Source organism: Trachurus trachurus, assembly GCF_905171665.1.
Source record: "Trachurus trachurus genome assembly, chromosome: 16".
In the NCBI taxonomy this organism is placed as follows: Eukaryota; Metazoa; Chordata; class Actinopteri; order Carangiformes; family Carangidae; genus Trachurus; species Trachurus trachurus.
The window spans coordinates 22,522,817-22,542,243 of NC_139902.1; the positions used below are offsets into that span (position 1 = coordinate 22,522,817).

At 41.4% G+C, this 19,427-nt stretch overlaps 4 protein-coding genes across 6 annotated transcripts in view; 1 reads left to right on the forward strand and 3 right to left on the reverse strand.

The window, feature by feature from the left end:
- Window positions 1-1,211: 1,211 nt before the first annotated feature.
- Window positions 1,212-9,986, reverse strand: sdha (succinate dehydrogenase complex, subunit A, flavoprotein (Fp)). Its single transcript, XM_083990128.1, has 15 exons — window positions 9,905-9,986; window positions 8,592-8,672; window positions 8,177-8,338; window positions 7,855-7,998; window positions 7,271-7,435; window positions 7,007-7,155; window positions 6,751-6,875; window positions 4,699-4,867; window positions 4,369-4,564; window positions 4,078-4,249; window positions 3,633-3,751; window positions 3,335-3,446; window positions 3,065-3,195; window positions 2,673-2,786; window positions 1,212-2,583 (listed from the first exon to the last, which is right to left on the reverse strand). The coding sequence occupies exons 1-15, from the start codon at window positions 9,965-9,967 to the stop codon at window positions 2,497-2,499; spliced, it is 1,989 nt and encodes a 662-aa protein (XP_083846254.1). The 5' UTR covers window positions 9,968-9,986; the 3' UTR covers window positions 1,212-2,496.
- A 271-nt stretch (window positions 9,987-10,257) lies between these two features.
- LOC310998732 (coiled-coil domain-containing protein 127-like) lies at window positions 10,258-13,566 on the forward strand. Of its 2 annotated transcripts, XM_083988907.1 has the most exons (5): window positions 10,297-10,306; window positions 10,975-11,015; window positions 11,078-11,212; window positions 11,629-11,873; window positions 11,968-13,566. In XM_083988907.1, exons 3-5 carry the CDS (start codon window positions 11,083-11,085, stop codon window positions 12,412-12,414), a joined length of 822 nt encoding a protein of 273 aa, XP_083845033.1. In that variant the 5' UTR covers window positions 10,297-10,306; window positions 10,975-11,015; window positions 11,078-11,082; the 3' UTR covers window positions 12,415-13,566. The 2 variants fall into 2 exon arrangements, with proteins under 2 accessions (XP_083845032.1, XP_083845033.1); XM_083988906.1 differs by lacking the exon at window positions 10,975-11,015 and having other exon boundaries at window positions 10,258-10,306; window positions 11,075-11,212.
- A 290-nt stretch (window positions 13,567-13,856) lies between these two features.
- LOC310998733 (telethonin) lies at window positions 13,857-15,422 on the reverse strand. Its single transcript, XM_083988908.1, has 2 exons — window positions 15,135-15,422; window positions 13,857-14,693 (listed from the first exon to the last, which is right to left on the reverse strand). Exons 1-2 carry the CDS (start codon window positions 15,266-15,268, stop codon window positions 14,348-14,350), a joined length of 480 nt encoding a protein of 159 aa, XP_083845034.1. The 5' UTR covers window positions 15,269-15,422; the 3' UTR covers window positions 13,857-14,347.
- A 1,836-nt stretch (window positions 15,423-17,258) lies between these two features.
- Window positions 17,259-19,427, reverse strand: part of mrpl32 (mitochondrial ribosomal protein L32) — a 133,402-nt gene continuing 131,233 nt past the window's right edge. Inside the window, exons 2-4 of one of the 2 annotated variants that reach the window (XM_083988863.1) lie at window positions 19,207-19,313; window positions 18,869-19,083; window positions 17,259-17,877 (exon numbers count right to left, since the gene is read on the reverse strand). In XM_083988863.1, coding sequence (XP_083844989.1) covers window positions 17,626-17,877; window positions 18,869-19,083; window positions 19,207-19,303 — 564 coding nt within the window. In that variant the 5' untranslated portion in view covers window positions 19,304-19,313 and the 3' untranslated portion in view covers window positions 17,259-17,625. Of the gene's footprint in view, window positions 17,878-18,868; window positions 19,084-19,206; window positions 19,392-19,427 lie in introns of those variants that run through there. The other variant, XM_083988862.1, reaches the window with a different exon arrangement.

Below are 19,427 nucleotides of genomic sequence, written 5' to 3' on the forward strand. Positions count from 1 at the left end.
GTTAGTCTAACACTGATCTCAGGACAGATGTATTACTGTAACACACTATCTGTGATCCTATTGATTTTAAGACAACAATTCATGTATTCACAGCTACCTCTTTGTGTTTTTTTCTTTTTTGTGACACAATACACATACATAAATATTTTAAAGCAATGAATGAGCTCATGATATAATACCATGATAATTTCCTTTTTTTCTATTGTTGTGTGTTTCAGAGGTGTGGTTGTTTTCTAAGTAATGATTATCTGCGTGCCCATTCAGTCATTAATAGGTTAAAGGGGAGGACAGGTTGTGTGAGCAGAGTCTCCACTGAACTACTTTACAAAGGTTTTGTGGTTTTGACATGTTTCATACACTAAGAGCTTTTGAGATTTACGGGAATGCATTTGTCTCGGGCGCCAGATTTTTTCAAGCAGGTTTCACTTGCTTGTGAGCAGAGTGCCGAAAGCCACAGCGGCTCACATTTCGTGATTAATGTCATGTGCGGCCACTTTAAAGTTTTCAATCAAATACGTTGTATTCATTCATCACAGATTTGCGTATCCTTGCCAAACAGTTAACCAAGACACACACACGTACATGAGCTTCTAAAATAACCATAAGTGACCCACAAACATTCATTAACAGAATTTCTCATAAAGTGCTGTTGCTATGATGAACCTCATTTTCTGCTTCTAACCCCGTTTACTCTCTCTAATCTGCCTGAGACGTAACCACTGCTGCTGTTGTATGAAATGTTTGACTTTCTCACAGGCAGGGATCAAGTTAAACAAGCTATTGTTTATATCTCAATGCTCCACTGTAAATGTTTTATTCGTGCCAATAGGAAGTGAGTTTGACAGATCAGGATATGGACCACTACCTGGCTGTTTTTGTGTATTGAATTTCTCTGAAGAATTTCCTGTAAGGAATAACAACACAGTGCTGTTAGAAGTGAACTGCACCACTCACCCTTTCACATTTCTCTTTCTCAGAGTAATGTGGAACAATATAACTGCTGTGGTTTGATGAATAACAGCTGCAGTAATCAGCCAGAGTGCACATGCAGATGCCATTAACAATGTTGTTTACTTTAAGCTCAACAATATGCTTCTGCTGCCCCCTAGTGGTTCAGAAAGTACAACATCCTTCTGGAACAGTGAGAAAATAACACTTGGTTATCATTTACATCTCCATCAGTGAAGACAAACCGGGAGCTTTTGTTTCTATGCATAGTCTACACTTTATTGAACATATGAAAATAAGTACAAATGGCAAAAACCAAAAGAAAATTTACTTTTTCTTAAACAGGCAAATAAATTAAGTCACCCTTTCAACGATTCAGTACAAGAAGCAAGAATTTATTCAGTACTTCACACTGAGCAGCAGTCTAAATGTCAAAGTTATTGGTGAGCTTGCAGGCAATGTGGAAAATCCCAATTAGTGAGAATTGGTCATTAATCCTACACCCATGACTTTCTTTCAAATTAAACCGTTTGTACCACAACTTCCCTTTGAAGAGCCAGACATTGATGTTTGGGCTCAGAGTAATTCATAATTTTGTTCTCATGCGACCAAGCACCCAGAACTGCATTGTGCACTTCAATGACCCTCACTGGAATCTATCCTCAGAGAAAGCATTAAACATGAGAAAGAGCTCAACAGTGGATAAATAGATTCAAGCTGCTTCATTCTGTTAACATTTAGAGTGAAGAATTATAAATAAGCTTAGGTCTGAGTAAGTTGATCAGCTGATTATCTTCTGAACAGGATATATATATGTACTGCATCACTTGGACCACACGCATGAAGCATCACAAGAAGTAACAACTATTGAAAACTGAAGGCAATAGTGAGTGAGACAACACTACCTCATACTTTAACATGTGCGTACAGTTATTTGCAATGTTTGTTGTACATTTTCTTTGCAATATTTACTTACGTAAAACTTCTCTCTGAGGCTTGATGGTGATGGCTGCATTTTAAATTACAATCATTCCTAATATCTATTATCTTCAAGAAAGCCAAATGAGAGAAGCTCTGATTCAAGAAACATTAAACTCAAATCAAGATTAGGAAATGAAGGTTTGGAGTCCACACAAAAAGTGAATCTGAAGTGATACAACACATTGAATATTCTCCACTGTTTGATGTTCTTCGTCTGGAGGCAGAAAAATTCGTAGCATTTCACTTATCTTGAGCAACTTATGATATTTACAAAAAACATCTCAAAACAGTGCGAGAGGTCACGAGCATGTTGAAAATATTGGCTGCACACAGATCAGACAGAAGTAGAGGAACAGGAAAGTGACACGCAGGGATGAGGTTGACAAGACAAGTGTTGTATTTACTATTCTAAATGGATACAAATGTGCAACCAAAAGCATAATAATTTGTTCCAAAATGTCATTTCTGTTACAGATACAAACTGTATCTTCTTAAATAGTTAAATGAGAGTTCACTAATCGATGTGAGACGAGAGAGGGAGGGACGAGGGAGGCAGGAGAGGAGATCTTAGTATGAGCGAATGGCAGGAGGGACGTGAGCACAGTCCTGCTCATCCAGAGAGGTGTCGATGACCGGGCGGTACTCCAGGGTCACCTGTGATTGGACACAAGCAGAAAGGTACATCAGACATGACAGACACCATTCATCTTTACAGTAAGAGAAAAACTGAGGTGTGGGGTTACCTTGCCAGTCTTGGGGTCGACGTAGGAGAGTGTGTGTTTCCTCCAGTGCTCATCGTATGGCGTCTCCTCCTGACCCTGCAGGGGCTTGGAGTAGTCATACTCATCAACACGGTCCTGGAGAATAAGTCAGAGAAATCCAGAGTGAGAAGTTATATTTACTGATTTCTGCTGTTATCCACAGAAACAAGAAGATAAAGTCAGTTAAGAAAAGAGCCTATAGAGAGAAAAAAAAGAAAAAGCAAACACTGGGAGAGAGATTTAAACTGATCACTCAAAGAAGGAGGAATAAAAGAAGAGAAAAGCCAGTGGCAGAGAGGAGAGACAGGGGGAAAAGCTCCAAGAACAATGATGGAAGAAAATCATATAAATGGATAAAGTGCATTCAAACAGACCTTGAAGTCCTCTCTGGCGTGGGCTCCTCTGCTCTCCTTTCTCTGCTCAGCAGAGTGGATGGTCTGGACGGCGTTCAGCATCAGATTCTGCAGCTCCAATGTTTCCACCAGGTCTGTGTTCCACACGATGCCTGAAGAAGAGAAGCAAGGGGGGGGGGGGGGGGGCTCTTACTGCATTGTTTTGACTTGGAGTAAGCCATACAGGGACAGTACTACAACTGTAAGAACAGTTCACACAAAAAAAACAGTGAACGCAACTTGGTGCCGTACCTCTGTCGAAGGTCTTGACGTCATCTAGGGTCTGATAAATGGCGTCCATCTTGTCACATCCCTCCTTCAAGACTGGGCCAGTACGGAAGACCGCAGCATGAGCCTGCATGGTCTGAACGGAGGGAGAAGATGCAGGATTCATGTTTGTTCGTTTAAGGAGACACAGGACCCACACAGATAAGATGATATTCTGAGTTGATTCAAAAAAACATCTAAATACTGCACAAAGAGCAGGAGTATGAGCTTGTGTGGTGTTTGATGACCTTTACCCTCTTTGTGGGTTTTTTTGTGTGGGTACCTTCTGCATGTTGAGTCTAATCTCAGAGGTTCTCAGGCTTCCGTTGGCGAACCTCAGCTTGTCGAGGTTGGCCACAGACTCCTCTCCTGCACTGGGCTTCAAGGGCGACAGTTTCTCTCCTGCAGGGAAAACAAAGCACCAGAGTCAGCAGTGAAGCAATGTGAACGAAAACTCAGATATCAGATATAGTCCTGCCTGTGGAGTAGGGGTGCCGAAAATAATCATTTCAATGATGAATCGAGATTCTTAATGGGACGATTCTGAATCGATGCAGTTAGGTCACAATCGTTTTTTTAATTCAAATAATTCCTTCAAAACGTAAAGCACTTTGAATGACATTTATTTGCTTTGAAAGGTGCGATATAAATAAAATTAGATTTTTTGATTTCCAAACACAACCGAGTGTTATACGCGAGTAAAAGCTCATTGACAGTCGGGTGCTCACCAGGTTTGTTTTCCTCAGCGATGGTGAGGGCGCAGGCTCTGCCGAACACCACCAGATCCAGCAGGGAGTTGGCGCCCAGTCGGTTCGCACCATGGACGCTGGCGCTGGCTGCCTCACCACAGGCATACAGGCCAGGAACCACCTTGTCCTGTCCGTTAGCATGAGTAATCGCCTGATGGGAAGAAATCAAAGTGTGTCACTCTGAGGGGGGCCATGCAGTGAAGCACAGTGAAGCACTTCATATCAATAGAGGAGATGTGTGTGAGTGTACAGTGCCCGTACAAGACCTACCTGTCCCTTGTAGTTTGTGGGTATTCCTCCCATATTATAATGAACAGTGGGCAGGACGGGGATGGGCTCTTTGGTGACATCAACTCCAGCGAAGATCATGGCCGTCTCCGAGATACCAGGCAGCCTCGTGGCCAGCTGCTGTGGAGGCAGGTGGTGAAGCTGCAGGTACACGTGGTCCTTCTCTGGGCCGACACCTCTGAATGAAGAAAAAAAAAAAAAAAAAAAAGCGGTTTAAAGTAACAGCCGCATGTTGCTCCATTGACTTTTCTTGACTTAACAGATGTGCACAACTACATCTCAGAGACACATGCATGAATATCCGGTCCATACCTGCCCTCCCTGATCTCTATGGTCATGGAGCGGGACACCACATCTCTGGAGGCCAGGTCCTTGGCATTGGGTGCGTAGCGCTCCATGAAGCGCTCTCCCTCACTGTTAATCAGGATGCCGCCCTCACCACGGCAACCCTCTGTGATCAGGCAACCAGCTCCATAGATCCCTGCACAGATTTACATGAGATGCACTTTAGCGTTTTATGACCAGAAATATCCTGAAATAAAAAAGATGTTGTTGGGAATCCTAAAATAGATTAATATAACAGATTTTAACTAGCTTTTACTAACACTGTAGCATCCTGAAACGCTTATTGCTATTATTGCTTTGGCATAATACCGACCAATAAAAATGATGTTACTGTGCTTTATGGACTAAGCAGTGATAAGTATGTTTGACCTAGTATTTACAAGAGGAATTCAAACTAGAAATGCCATCGAGCAACAGAAGAACGTGCTGAATCTACATGTCAATGTATCATTAGTATCTCAGTGTAATCGAAAAGGTAACAATGATACAAAACTCCTGGCAGTTTTGTTATGGCAGCACTCTTATTTTGCTTTGATGTTTTACAATTTAAAAAAAAAAGAAATCATGCGTTTATGTCACAGTGTGATCTCATTTGGTGAATAGTGAAGCCTAATTATCTTGACCTTTATCATCAAACACTTTTATAGTTACCTAAACTTTTGGGTTTATTTAGCAATGTAAGTTATGTTGGATGTATTCAACCATAAACTTAAAGCAACCTTTGAATCACACATAAAAAGGAGAAAAAAACTGCTCTTCAACTCAGTGACCTGAGGCTCTGCCTTGTAGGACCCTCCTGTAGTCTGGTGTCAAATGCCCAGCAGGAACAAAAATAAGGATGACCACTTGTCTTTATGCAACTGAGGTCTATTATTAGAGCTCAATGTAAACAGCCGAACATGAGCAGACACATGGATCGGGCACTAAAAGGTGTACAGATGTGAATGACTGGGCAGAGAAAGTTACAAAACTAGGCAGCTAAAATATGTGTATTTGCCAAATCATTAACTTGAAAATCCTTTGAGAGTAAATGAACCAGATGTGTTAGTGTCTCTGGTCATTAACCAGGCAAAAGGACATAGATACATCATGCTACTATAAGCTATGTTTATCATCACTCCCAGACACTTGACCAGCAAGTTGGATATGGATTAAACTTTAGGTTATTAGAGTTTTATAGCGTTAAAGCAGAAGTAAGCGATATATTTGTGTTAATATAAGTCTTAAATAGTTATATCTTCCGACAGCAATCACTTACATGGAGTGTTTGGACGGAAACACGGGTCTGTCAGTCACTCTGCTCTGCTCTGAGCCGAGGAGAAAACTTTTCTCGTATCCTACAGTTTTTATCCAATGAGGAGAGAGAACGGCATGCAGGGCTGTGTGTGCAGCCAAGGGATGCGCGTGAATGTGGTGACGTAGGGACGAGGACTGTTATGGTGCGTTCAAGGCAGCCCGTAACTCGTGTTTTTCCGACCTGTGAAGTCGTACCAGTTCGATCTGGTACGAGTTCACGGGTCGGAAGTTACGAGTGGCCGTTATAGTGACTTTCACAGGTAAAACAGGTCGGAAAAACACGAGTGGGTTGCCTGGAACGCTACAAAGTCGTAAGTTGTGACATGAAGCTGTAATTTACGGTTTCAAAAGCCTGCCTGGAACGCAGCATTAGCCAAAACGACCGGATCGCTTACTTCTGCTTTAAATATATTGTCTTATTTTGTCTGGAGTGAGAGTTAAACTAAGGGAAACACAGAATGCCACTTATCACAGACACAAGGTCAAACAGACAGAGCAGGAAACAGATTTCACTATCTATCATGTCTTATCAAATCATTGTGGCTACGTAATAAAATAGTGGACTTCGAACGGCCCCTGATTAACTATTCACAATTAGTCAAAATTACTACAAGTAACCTAGACAAAGACATTTTTCCAGACACTGGTTTGTGATTGCTACTGAAGCGCTTCAGTGGCAGAACTATTTTATAACTTGGCTTTATTACTTTGGCAGTCTCTTACCAGTGGGATGGAACTGTACAAACTCCAAATCCTGACAGGGAAGTCCAGCTCTGGTCACCATAGCATTTCCATCTCCTGTACTGGTGTGGGCAGATGTGCAGCTGAAATAGGCTCTTCCATAACCCCTGGAAGGAAACAGACCTCGTTTATTAAACAAAGAAAGACATTCTAAGATATACAATACATACAAAGAAATGTTGCATACCATCATGTATCTTTGGTATTGATATGACAGAACAATGAGAGAGCAGCATACCCAGTAGCAATGACAGTATTCTTGGCTCTGAAGCGGTGAATAGATCCATCCTCCATGCAGAGAGCAATGACTCCTTTACACTCTCCATTTTCCATCAGCAGATCCAGGGCAAAGTACTCCACAAAGTAACTGGTGTCATAGCGAAGCGACTGAGCAGAAGACACAAGAGCAGAAGAAAATGTCAAATGCAGTTTAACTAGGATTTTTGGTGGTCCATTATCAGATTTATCCAGAAAATGAAGGAGAGGGAGTGTGTTTTCTTACCCGGCCATAAAGTGTGTGCAATAGCGAGTGTCCTGTCCTGTCTGCTACACAGCAGCAGCGGTGAGCCTGGCCTCCTTTTCCATACTTGAGACTCTGACCTCCAAAAGCTCTCTGGTAGATCTTCCCATCTTCAGTGCGGCTGAACGGCATGCCAAAATTCTCCAGCTAAGAGACAGAGAGTAACATGAGCTCTTTATTTTCTATTACTGTGTGTTGACAACCTTGAGTCAGTTTATCCTTGGCCACGCCTTGTCCCAACCACATTTTACCATTTCTCTCAAATAAATTGTTATTACTTCCCCTTACAAAATAATTTAAAAAGGATTGAAAAATATGAATTAATAAATAATTGATCAAAACAAAATTGCATGATATAAGTGTCAGGAAAGTGATCATTTGCTGTTATGGTTTGATTTTGTTTCAAAATTTGTATAGCTATTTTAAGAACAAACCCAATCTTGACAAATAAGCAGCAGTTTCCTTGTTTTTTTCCCATAATGACATATTACGTCTTGAGTGGTCAAAGCCCAGTATTCACCAGTTGCCAACTTAACTGATGTGTCTGCGTCTAGATGAGATCTTACCTCCACTACGGCTGCAGGAGCCTGCTCTGTCATGTAGTGAATAGCATCCTGGTCTCCCAGCCAATCAGATCCCTTTACTGTGTCGTAGAAATGCCACCTCCAGTCATCCTCCTCCATGTTTCCCAGAGCAGCATTGATCCCACCCTGTGAACCAAGTTAGCATTCAACAGTTCAATAAAAGATGCAGCACTACTGAGGATCTTGTTTACTTGTGTTACATTGACATAATATATCTCCATAGAGGGTTTTTAATAGTAATACATGCAGAACATTTTGAGTTTGCTGAAACATTTTAGTTATTGTGTAAGATGTGTTGTCGTACCTGTGCAGCAACAGTGTGAGACCTGGTGGGAAAGAGCTTGGTGACACAAGCAGTGTTGAAGCCAGCCTCTGACAGACCAAAGGCTGCTCTGAGTCCTGCCCCTCCAGCTCCTACCACCACAGCATCAAACTCATGATCCACAACTGGGTACTGAGTGGAGATCTAAGGACAACAAAGGACAGAGGTTAATGTAAAGAGCAGTTTTCACGCACTGGAAGCTGAATCTAATTTATAATATCAGTCACTGTGTGCTGCAAGTTATCTATCTAGCTAACTTTGATACTGGTACCAGATGCAGAGAAGACAATGAGTAAGTAGCCTATAGATTAACACTTCTACCTGTACAGACTGTATCCTATCATGTATTGTATTCATATGAATTACTGCATTAAAAACACCATCAAATTGAACTCACATCATCTGACACTTTGGCATTTTTCTTGCCGTAGATGGAGAAGTGAAAGTTCCTGGTACCTTGAACTGCAACAGCAGGGACCTGGCAGGAAAGAAAACACTTTTAATTAGAGGAGAATAAAAAATAATAAAGTCGATAAATGAATTAAATAAACTGCCCGTCCAAAAAGAAAGTCACACACTCTAACATTTTGTTAGACCTCCTTAAGCTTTGATTAAGGAACGCATTTGCTGTGGCACGGTTTCTATGAGCTTCTGCAATGTCACAACATTTATTTATGCATTCATATTTCAAAGATTCTCAATGGGGTTACGGTCTGGACTCTGGACTCTGGTTACGGATGGTTTCCCACTGTTCTTCCAGTTTTTAATAATGCGTTGGACACTTCTTAACCCAATTTGAGTAGTCTCAGCAACCTCATTGGATGTTTTATTTGCTTGATGCATGCCAATAATAACATCTTCTCCACGACCACAGGGTGTGTCTTCCGACATGGTTGTTTTAGAAATGAGCCTGCATCAGTCAGGGTTAAATAAGTGGCAGGTGAAACATAATAATCCATGCAGTAATTATCCAATGGGATGCTCTTACCTATTAGGCTACCTTATTTAAATCCAAGTGGTGACTTTTTTTTTTTTTTTTTTTTTGAATGGGCAGTGTACAAACGGCTGTAAACGTAGAAAAAACAAAAAACATGCACTGCTACCAAACATAAGCCGTTTTATTTGTTCATGCATTAGAGACAATAAAGGATGATTTAAATGCCCCCAAACAACAACACATTATAGAGCTAAATATCACACAATAACGTCATACCTTGTATAATTTATGGCACTTTGGTCGTTAAAGTTGCGTATAACATTTGAAAAAAATATAACTATAGTTACCTTCCATGACAATTATCTTTTATTAATTGTATTTGCATTGTTTTGCAGGTTTACATACAGCAGCTAAAACTGTTGTCCACAAGGGCAACTGATATGACTGTCATAAACATGTCGGAATAACTAAGATGTTGACAGTTTACTAAAAAACTTGACTCATAATATACAATGTGAACAGAAATTGGATAGCATAACTACATGTCATGTCGTATTACAGCAAAAATCAACGCTTAAAAAGCTTTTGTCGTGGTGTCACATTGAAACACCCTAAGCTACATAACACAGGTTACGCAAGTTACAATGCGCCGGTTACGAAAGCTGAAAAGTGCAGCATAAATCATCTTTTCAGTGGGGGGGAGAAAAAATACCATTACCGCATTTAGACAAGTAGATAAGTGAAAAATGTATTATATTATAGTGATTACTCACTGCTTTCGTCTTAGAAATTAGCCTCTTGGAGAGGAGACGGGACGCCGCACGGACACTCGCCATGTTGTCAGTTGAAGGACCGATTCTGGTAGCACGGAGGATCACATTTTCTGTTGCACTGGACCAAACCACTGTTCTAAAATGGGGGGTGTCGCTTATATTTCACCAATTGTTTATACATTAAAACATTTTTGACGTGTTTTTAACAGTAAAAGTGCATTAAAGTGTGTATAGAAAATTAAAATAAACACAGAATGGCTTTAATTGTTGCATCAAAGTTGTTTTATATATAAGGGACTTCCCGGGAACTACCCTCCGTCGGTTAAAGCTGCCAAGGCGTAAAATTGTATAAGCTGGGTGTGCAGGAACAAATGTATAAGTGACCTAGACTTTTCATTCAAGGTGAGACACACCACCATACATTTAACAGACCTACTCTGGTTTGTTATCGGAATTACAAGCTGTTCTGCTCCGTATTTTATATTTAATACTTTCATCTATAGTGTGCATTAACCAGCAAGCTAAACCTTAGCCAGTCTATGGCCAGTATGTTAGCTCCCAAGCTAGCCTTATTATGGTTAGCTGGGCTGTCAAACTCCCAAGTCATGTCAGACTGGCTTTGCAGCTGCAGTTTGTGTTTTGGCAAATGTTAACCAGTCAATTGCTAACGGAAATCTAGTTTTTACTTGCAAAACCACTTCTAAATGCCACACACACTGACCAGATATGTTTATGTTTTGAATTGCTTGTGGTGAAAGTTGATCCATTACCTACTAGCAACTAGCCCACTACCTTATAACGTTAGAAAGCTGTCAAATCAATGGACATAAAGACACTGACTATATATTGTTTAGTAACAAAACACAATGTGTGTTTATAGGCAATGTATAACTGCTGCTTTTGCTGACATTTCATTGCCAACACCACTGTCAACAAAGAGCTGGCAGTTATTGCAGCATGAGTATGAGTGTTAGAAACGTGAATGAGAAGACTCTGCCACCTGTATAACCACTCAGCCATGCTGCAAAATTTGAACATTCATTAATGTTAAGATGCATGTGTTATTACAGGTATTTTTGTATTCCCTCTGTGTGTGTGTGTGTGTGTGTGTGTGTGTGTGTGTGTGTGTGTGTGTGTGTGTGTGTGTGTGTGTGTGTGTGTGTGTAACAGCAGCCTCCATGAACAACTTGAATGATCCACCCAGATGGAACATCCAACCAGACCCCAGGGGCCGGGGGGCGGGGGCCGGTGATGGGAACCAATGGAACTACGCCCTGCTGGTCCCCATGCTTGGACTGGCTGCATTTCGTAAGTTACACGAGGAGATGTACAGTCTCAACAAGCTTTTTTTGTGGGTGACATAACAGGCATAGGAGGAAAACATTTCACTGAATGAATGTATAGCTACTAATTGCTATATGATACTGTATACTATATATACTAGGACTCCCCCAATCAAACATATCCTCCTCCAGCGACAATCCTGTATCTGCAAAACCAGATTAAGATTTTATTGGCATGAAATGTCTATGCTCTAATGTCTGTTTTGTTTTTAATGCTGAGTAATTTTTATCCTCAGTTGATACCATCACCATGGTAAGTTTGTCGACAACTGCTGCAGTTGGTTTGCCCTTCAGGAGAAAAACATTACAGTAGATCATGGTGATGTAACCTCAGTATCTCGTCACTCTCTCTTGTGTTTACTACTTCCACCGACTCATCAGGTTGGATCTGGACCAGGGAATCTCAGAGGGAGATCCAGAAGGTCAAAACTCAATATGAGAAGGATGTGTCTATAATAAAAGGCGAGATGGAGGTACGGTACCGGGAGACGCTGACAGAGAGGCGCAGGGCAGCAGCTACACTTGAGCTCGAGCTGGAAAAGGAGAGACAGAGGGTGAAAGGATATAAGCAGGCCCTGATCTCACAGAGCCAGCAGCTGATGGAAGAACGTAAACAGCTACAACAGGTTACAATCTTTCATTGTCCTCTTTTTTTTGGCTATTATGCATTTTAATCTGTAACTTCTCTATAACTCAAAGCTTTTTCTTCTTTCGTACAAGGAGCGGGAGACCCTGGAGGAAGAGAAGCAAAAACTGGTGAGGTCAGGAGCCGCAGGTGCTGTGCTGCATCGTGCCTTGGAACAAGAGCAGGACTGGTACCGACGAGCCACAGCCACTTTGAAAGAGCTAGAGGGTCAGCTTGTGGAGCGCCAGAACGCCTACTGTTCCCTCATCCAGCCTCGAGATCAGAGACTTGAAATGGAGAGGAACATGCTCCTAAAGGTCGTCAAAGACCCAATCGGGGCTGAAATTGATCTGGAGTCTGATCTGAAGGATATTTTCAAGAGAGATAGGCACTGTGCTGACATGTTAAACATGGACAAGAGGAAGAATGGAAGCCTAATGTGGGTTTATCTCAAATACTGGCAGCTGCAGGTCACTCTCCAAAAACACAAGAAAGCTGAGGAAGCCATACTAGGAGGGAAAATCCAGCCTCACACAGAGTGACACAAAAGACAAAGATCATGAGCTGGTGTTTTTCATTCACCTAGAAATGTTGAAAGTCTGTGGATCAGGAATGGAAAATGCATGTACTTTTCACTGTGAGTAATTGTCTTTACTTGATAGAGATGTTATGAAAATAATACACAAGATTATTTCAACAAATTCCCTCCTGGATCTCAGAGAACAGGTTTATCAGGTTTACAATATTACCATATCATCAGAAGCCCCTTATAAGACTCATTAGCTTTAAATTACCTCTGGGAAAACCTATAATGGTAAATATGCATTAGGATTATTCAAGTAATATCCATATTGGATACTCAACTGATGTTTAATGACATATACAGAATTATTTTTAGCCATTTATCCCCTTAGAAAATATTGTTATTCTCTGTTAATAATGTAACTTACATTCTGTGAGTGCCATGAATTACTACTAGGTGAGTGTATTGTATGTCTGGACATTGACTTTGTTTTTAAGTTCTGTGTTGTGGGTATGAATTAATGGCTTGTGAAAACTGTTCATCATGTCCCAGGTTTTACACACGTTTCTAAAAAGAAAACAGGAAATCTTAAATAACATAATGTGTAACTAGAATGGTGCGGGCCTCAACTAAATTGAAAATTGAATAGGTTCTTCCACGGCCCATGTCACATCCTACACATCCTGATGATAAACAAACAAACCATGATGCAAACATAACCTCCTTGGTGGAGGTAAAAATATTATGTTAAACACAATTGTAACAAAGGGAATTCTTTTGTTTTATCAACGCTTCTGTCCACGGAGTTTCCTCCATCATCTGCATGTTGCCGTAAGAACTGAAGCTTATGGAATAGTTTGACTGTTTCTCATCACTGGTTTAAAGTTTGTAGTCTTCAGTGTGGTGCTGTGGGGGCCTCATAATGATCGTGGGGGAGAGGGTTAGACTATTGCAGGTGCATGTGAATCTAAATACGAGAACAGAGCACAAAGTAGTGCTTAGTACTATAACATCTTATCAGAATAAAATGTCTTTCATTCACACCTCAAGCCTGTAGTGGAAGGATCGAATCTATAGCATTTTTATTTAGTTATCAGATCTTATTGCGCTGTTTTGTTTTGATACCCTGGTGAATAAGTGCTGGATGTAATGCCACTAACCACTGTGTGCAATCCCTCAAATACATTTTTTGTTTTAAAACTAAACCTGTCGGTTGCTTTTGTCTTTTTCTTTAGAGTCTCAAGAGCAGAGGGGGGTGTCCTTATAATGTTTGACCACAGAGGGGCGCTGCATAAATAAAAACAAATACGATTGCAACAGAAATACATACAAAGAAGGGACACTGCAACAGGTCCATTACAAACATGTATTTATATTAAGTTATGTACTGTATTTATTTATTTAATTTTATAAACTTGAATATCTTGCACAAGTGTATGCAAAATTTTCCACCAAAAAGTCCAGATGCATTTAATGTTTAGCATGGAGGTCACTGACAAAGACCAAAAAGTATACAGTAATCATGAGAGAACCAGCTTCAGAATGTGTTCATATCTGGGTTACTTAATACAGCATTTGATGACATGTTTTGCAAATTACAGTGCAAATATTCCAACATTTTAATCAATAATTTAGTTATTTTAAAATGAAAAATAAATCAAGTGAATCTCTTCTATGTTACCACCTCTCTGTATAAGAATACTTGGGGGTTTACCCATCTAAACTCTGGTTTGGAGGATAATACACTTAATTTGATATACATGTAAAACAATATTAATTAGGTTAGCTTCATTAGGAAGTAATACTTCTTTAGAAGTTGCAGTTTCCATGGTTCATATAATTTCTAAGCTACTTTTAATTTACATATACCAGTATGTAAATTGTAAGAACAGACTACGTTGTATATTCTCTGTGTTGTTATTTTAGAAAACCTTCTGCAGCACCTCCATCCTTCACTCCCTCCTCTGCACATGGTGAGAAGTCTCCCTCGGAGAGGACATCAGGCTCGAAGCTCTGAAGTTCACTCTGATTGGCTTCCTGAGGTCTGGAGTTGTGGCAGTCACTTCCTGTTTATCCACTTCATTATTCACCCTCTCTGATAAGGCTGGCTTCTCTTCTGTGCCGGCCTGATGCGGCTCGCTGGTGGTCTTGAACAAGGGGAGGTGGTGCTCTTTCATATCTTTGTTGTGACCGCCCAGCTTCAGTGTCTGGCTGGGATTCCTCTCGACCATGAAGTGGACCACCTGTTGCTGCTTGTAACCCTCCCTGCGAACACTGTCGGCCTCTGACAGTGTCAGCCTGGAACACAGCACACACAGCAGATTAATTATTCATCACGCCAAACTAAAATCTGCAGCTTTTCTGCTTTTGGTTGCATTTTTGACCACAATACATCATTAGTTATACATCAGTTCTTCTTTACAGGCAACATGCCTCTGGTGATGTCACTGATCGGTCAGTAAGTGCAACTACTCTGAGGTTTTCAACCTAAACAAAGCAGCACAGCAGCTGTTTTCACCTGTGTGAACCATTAAAGGTGGAAATAGGATTTGTCCACACCCCTTAATCTTCTGTCCCACTGCATCTTACAACATCACACCATACAAATCTACAAATGCTTTCACACTTCATATTGATGTAATAGAAACATGTGAAGGACAGTGCAGTATTGTCAGTACTGTATGGACTTATTAAACTGTAAGAATATTTCAAAAGAGAGAGAGAGAGAGAACAACCTACTTGTACTGTGGTCTTGTTTCAATGACCAGGCTCAGCCAACATGCTTGGTAGCTCTCTTTCTTCCACTGGTTTTCCTCGTAAAGTTCACAGTAGGAGTTGACCAGGTAGCAGCCTCCTCTGCTCACACAGTTCATGGTGTGATTGTGTCAGGAGCAGGAACGTTATCGTATGTGAAGAACAAAGGTCTTTTTCTTTTTCTTTTTGGTTTCCACCTGAGTCCCACTTGATTTGAACAAAACTCACCAAGCTATCACATCATATGCTCATCATCCATTTGTGTGTGTCAGTGTACTCTGATTTGTGTGTGTGTTAGGCCCTGTCTTAAATATCAAGTCTTGTTTCTATTTTTACTCCTCTGCATCACATTGTAGTGAATGTAGTGAATGTCCACGCTTAAGGCATCCTGAAGGTTTGGTTTTCATCTGAAAAGGAGCTTTAGCTTCTTCCATGACGTCGGCCAACCAGATGAATCCAGGTGAAAGGTGAATGTGAATCTCCGCTGATTTCATCCTCTCTATCGCTGAACTGGCAACATTTGTCTAGTTGTTTTACATATTTCTGGTTAAACCCAAGAAACAATATCAAGTTTTGATTTAAAGGGATAGTTCATCTTTTTGGCAAATTCATCTATTGCCATAATCCCTATAGTCATAGCAGTAGGCTCGTTATCTGTAACCATCGGTGCATGTTGTTTTGAGATCTGCGGGGCAGAGACGCAAGCTGCTCAGTGAACACAATAGAGATGAACGGTAACTGGTCCCCTGTCCCTTATCAAACTCATCAAATACACAATCCAACAACTACAAAACGCTCACGTGGACAAGTTGTGACCTGCACATTCACCACGCTATGAAATAATCATGTAACATTATGAGACAGAGTTTTTTTCGAGGCGGAGATGTTTTGAAGGACAGGGGACTGTGTACCGACCTGTACCCAAAACATCATGCACCGATAATTATATATAGGAATTATGGCAATGGGCGAATTTGCCAAAATGTTGAGCTATCCCTTTAAGAGTCAGGGTTAGAATTAGGTTTGTATTTGGGTAATGGTGGGGTTGGGCCAGGGAATGCATAGTGTGTGTGTGTGTGTGTGTGTGTGTGTGTGTGTGTGTGTGTTGATTGAAATATGAAATGACTAATCTGTTTGAATGAGATGTGCCATCAGAGTTAATATCCTCCCACTCCTCAGATGTCTCTCATGCTGCAGGAAGGAAACAGCTGAGGGCACTCACATCTCTAACTGACAGTTGTAATCCAACTCATTAACCCGAAAGCTGCGTCTGTGTCCTGAGCCAAATCCATGCTTATGTTTGTGAGAGTTAGACAGATCCTTTATGTTATGATGGACAGATATAGAGGAAGGTTAGGAGGCAGGTCAAAGACCTTGTCGTAATGACACCAGGGCAGATAAACATGTCATTAAAAGGCTGCATATCTAGACTTTCAAATCACTGACGAACTACAATTTTGATAAAACATTCTTCCTACATTTCAGCAACAGTGAATTGCTTATTAAGTGCTCAGCAACTGCGGCCAACACGGGGATTTTGGCAACCTGGGTTTTTATCAAAGTGTGAGGGTGAAACTAAATCATGATGTGACGAGGCTGTGGAAGGTATGCTGGACACTCTGTTCCTGCGACACAGTAGTGAGTATTACTAAGATGTTGCTGTGGCAACGTGAGCACACCTACAAATAAACAAACATCTCATCAGTTGAGAAGTGGCAATTAGTTTTCCATGTCAAGCAGCCAATTTACGTAGTTCATGCTGAATCTTAATATTTATAATGAGGAGTAATATTACTGCCACCATAATATCATAGGTTATCAGCTGCACAGAATTTACATTGGATGTTTTATTTTCTGATTCCACACAGTTTCAAGTGACACAAGAACTTTTCTATAGCCTGACACTGCCACCACCGTGCTTCACTAAAGGGATGGTATCAGCCAGATGATGGAGTTCAAGTTTTGTCTCATCAAGCCAGAGAAACTTTTTTCACATCCTGTAAGTGTGGTGAACTCAAAGTGGGCTGCTGAGATTAGATGATCGACCTAATTTATTAAAAAAAAAATGTAAACAAAGTACATACACAATTTTTTTTTTTAATATAATGAATTTATTGTCAAACATTCAAATATACAGTAAACGTTTCTCAGACTGGCTTCGGGTCTGACAAACAGTTGAAAAAAATAACAATGACGCCAACAAAGACTGTGTAGTTGTGTCTTTGGGCTTTTTCTACCTAGACATCAATGATATCGTACAGTATGGTCACCGATAAGAGAACATGTCTCTCCTCTGAACCAAACAAGCAGATCTGCTTATGGATCATGTTTATGGAAATTAAATGGATCCATCAACCTCCTTGTTTGACTGGGCATCAGTCTGGACAACATATGCTGTGGACTGTATCAAATAAAGTGTGTAAGTATATGACCACACCTGTGTCACAATGAAGGTTATGTGGCAGTCATCACAGCATCACAAGCTGAACCAGGCTGGTCTCTTCCTGGATCGCTCCACTATCCTCTTGTCTTTGTCCTGTTCGCGTGGTGTCTCCCCCTCATACAGCACGACCGTCTCCACTGTTGAGGCCCTCAGCGGACCTCCTTCCATCGATTTAATCTGTTGACGGATCAGAGCAGTCTCCTTGCACACCTTAGCGTAGCAGAAGCCACACATGATATGTTTCTGCTTCAGGTGGCCACATTCTGGACACGGCTCGATGTTGGTCTGGAAGAGGAAGGCCGAGAAAGAGACAGGGTGAAGACTGTGGGTCAAGGCACCACTAACATTATGAGTCATTTTCTTTTAGGGCTATGTGCATGACTGTGATCATTACTTTTACTGATGTAATAAAATGGCAGCATGAACTATGTCACTTTAAACAAGTTGCATTCAGAATTTATATATCTTGTGATAGAGGAATCAGCATTGATATTCATTCATACTGTAGGCTGCATTATAGTATTCCCGCATATATAAATACACTTAGGTCTACTGGACACTTTACCTGATGCAACCTGACAGGAAGTGGGATATGTAGCGGTTTTCTGCTGTCATAGCCCACCCACCTCACAGTTTGACTGCTCACCACAGTTATACGGCGTGGTTATATGAGTTACTGTAGCTTTTTGTCAGCTCCAGCTAGTATGTTACACACTTTCACCACTCATCAACACGAAGTAATATTCACTGAACTGCACTTTTTTCTTTTCGCACCACTGTGAGTTAGCTCTAAAGCACTTTCGATGTGTTAAGTTCAAGTCATTGTTAAAGGGACAGTTCAACATTTTTGGCACATTTGCCTCGAAAACAACTCTGTCTCGTAATGTTACATGATTATTTCATGACGTGGTGAATGTGCAGGTCACAACTTCTCCACGAGAGCGTTTTGGAGTTGTTGGATTGTGTATTTAATGAGTTTGATGAGGGACAGGGGTCCATTGTGTTCACTGAGCAGCTCGCGTCTCTGCCCCGTGGATCTCAAAACAACATGCACAATGATTAAAGGTAATGAACCTACCCCTATGACTATAAGGATTCTGTGGATAGGTGAATTTGCCAACAGTGTTCAACTATCCCTTTAAATGTATCCCAAGTCAGTGAGTGCAGAGACATTCAGTCCTCAACTTGAGACAGCCAACACTAGTCACTACTGTGTTGTATTCTGGTTAATGCCTCCTCATGGAAATCCAGGGGGAGATTCTGTTGTTCATCTTACCTTGACTTTCAACAGTTTGCTGTCAGCTCTCCTCCTGGTGCGGTTGATCTCTATCGTGCGTCTCTTCTTGGGAGCTGCCATCCACAAGATGCCGTCCAGGAGGCCGGGGGGCTGCTCCGGACTCTGCTGCTCTGCCTCCAGCTCACCGTCCTGCTCCGCCTGAGGCTGGGGCAGCTGGGGCAGGAGGCTGGGGCCAGTGACTGCCAGCGCTGGAGCTGCACCAAATGGGAAAAAAACACGTCGTTAATACCTTCTGAGTACTGTAACGCAACCAGCTCAGTCGGTTCAGTAGTGTTTGTTTAGCTACCGTTACCGTCCGTCCGGTAAACTCAACTCACCCAGCTGTCGGTCCAGTCCCGCCACCTGCAGGAGTCTGCTCTCGATGTGTAACAAAGAGCACCGGAGGCTCTGCACTAAAGCGGCTATATTCATCATTTCAGTTGTTGTCGGTCGGCACGTTTCCTTCCTCTCACTCCAACATGTCAGACAGACAGCTCACGGTCACTGAGGTTTCCTACGTCACTACTCGGCGACAACGCACTGCTTCATCTTCTGCGGT

Bases quoted from the DNA above. Each gene is read 5' to 3' on its own strand.
- LOC310998732 (XM_083988906.1), top strand. From the start codon at position 11,083: ATGAACAACTTGAATGATCCACCCAGATGGAACATCCAACCAGACCCC. The intron at 11,213-11,628 runs GTAAGTTACACG...CCGACTCATCAG, and splicing joins GCTTGGACTGGCTGCATTTC to GTTGGATCTGGACCAGGGAA. The intron at 11,874-11,967 runs GTTACAATCTTT...CTTTCGTACAAG, and splicing joins AACGTAAACAGCTACAACAG to GAGCGGGAGACCCTGGAGGA.
- sdha (XM_083990128.1), bottom strand. From the start codon at position 9,967: ATGGCGAGTGTCCGTGCGGCGTCCCGTCTCCTCTCCAAGAGGCTAATT. The intron at 4,868-6,750 runs GTAAGAGACTGC...AAATCTGTGCAG, and splicing joins TGTACAGTTCCATCCCACTG to GGATCTATGGAGCTGGTTGC. The intron at 3,447-3,632 runs GTACCCACACAA...CCCTCCGTTCAG, and splicing joins TTAGACTCAACATGCAGAAG to ACCATGCAGGCTCATGCTGC.
- LOC310998733 (XM_083988908.1), bottom strand. From the start codon at position 15,268: ATGAACTGTGTGAGCAGAGGAGGCTGCTACCTGGTCAACTCCTACTGT. The intron at 14,694-15,134 runs GTAGGTTGTTCT...GCTGTGTTCCAG, and splicing joins GAAACAAGACCACAGTACAA to GCTGACACTGTCAGAGGCCG.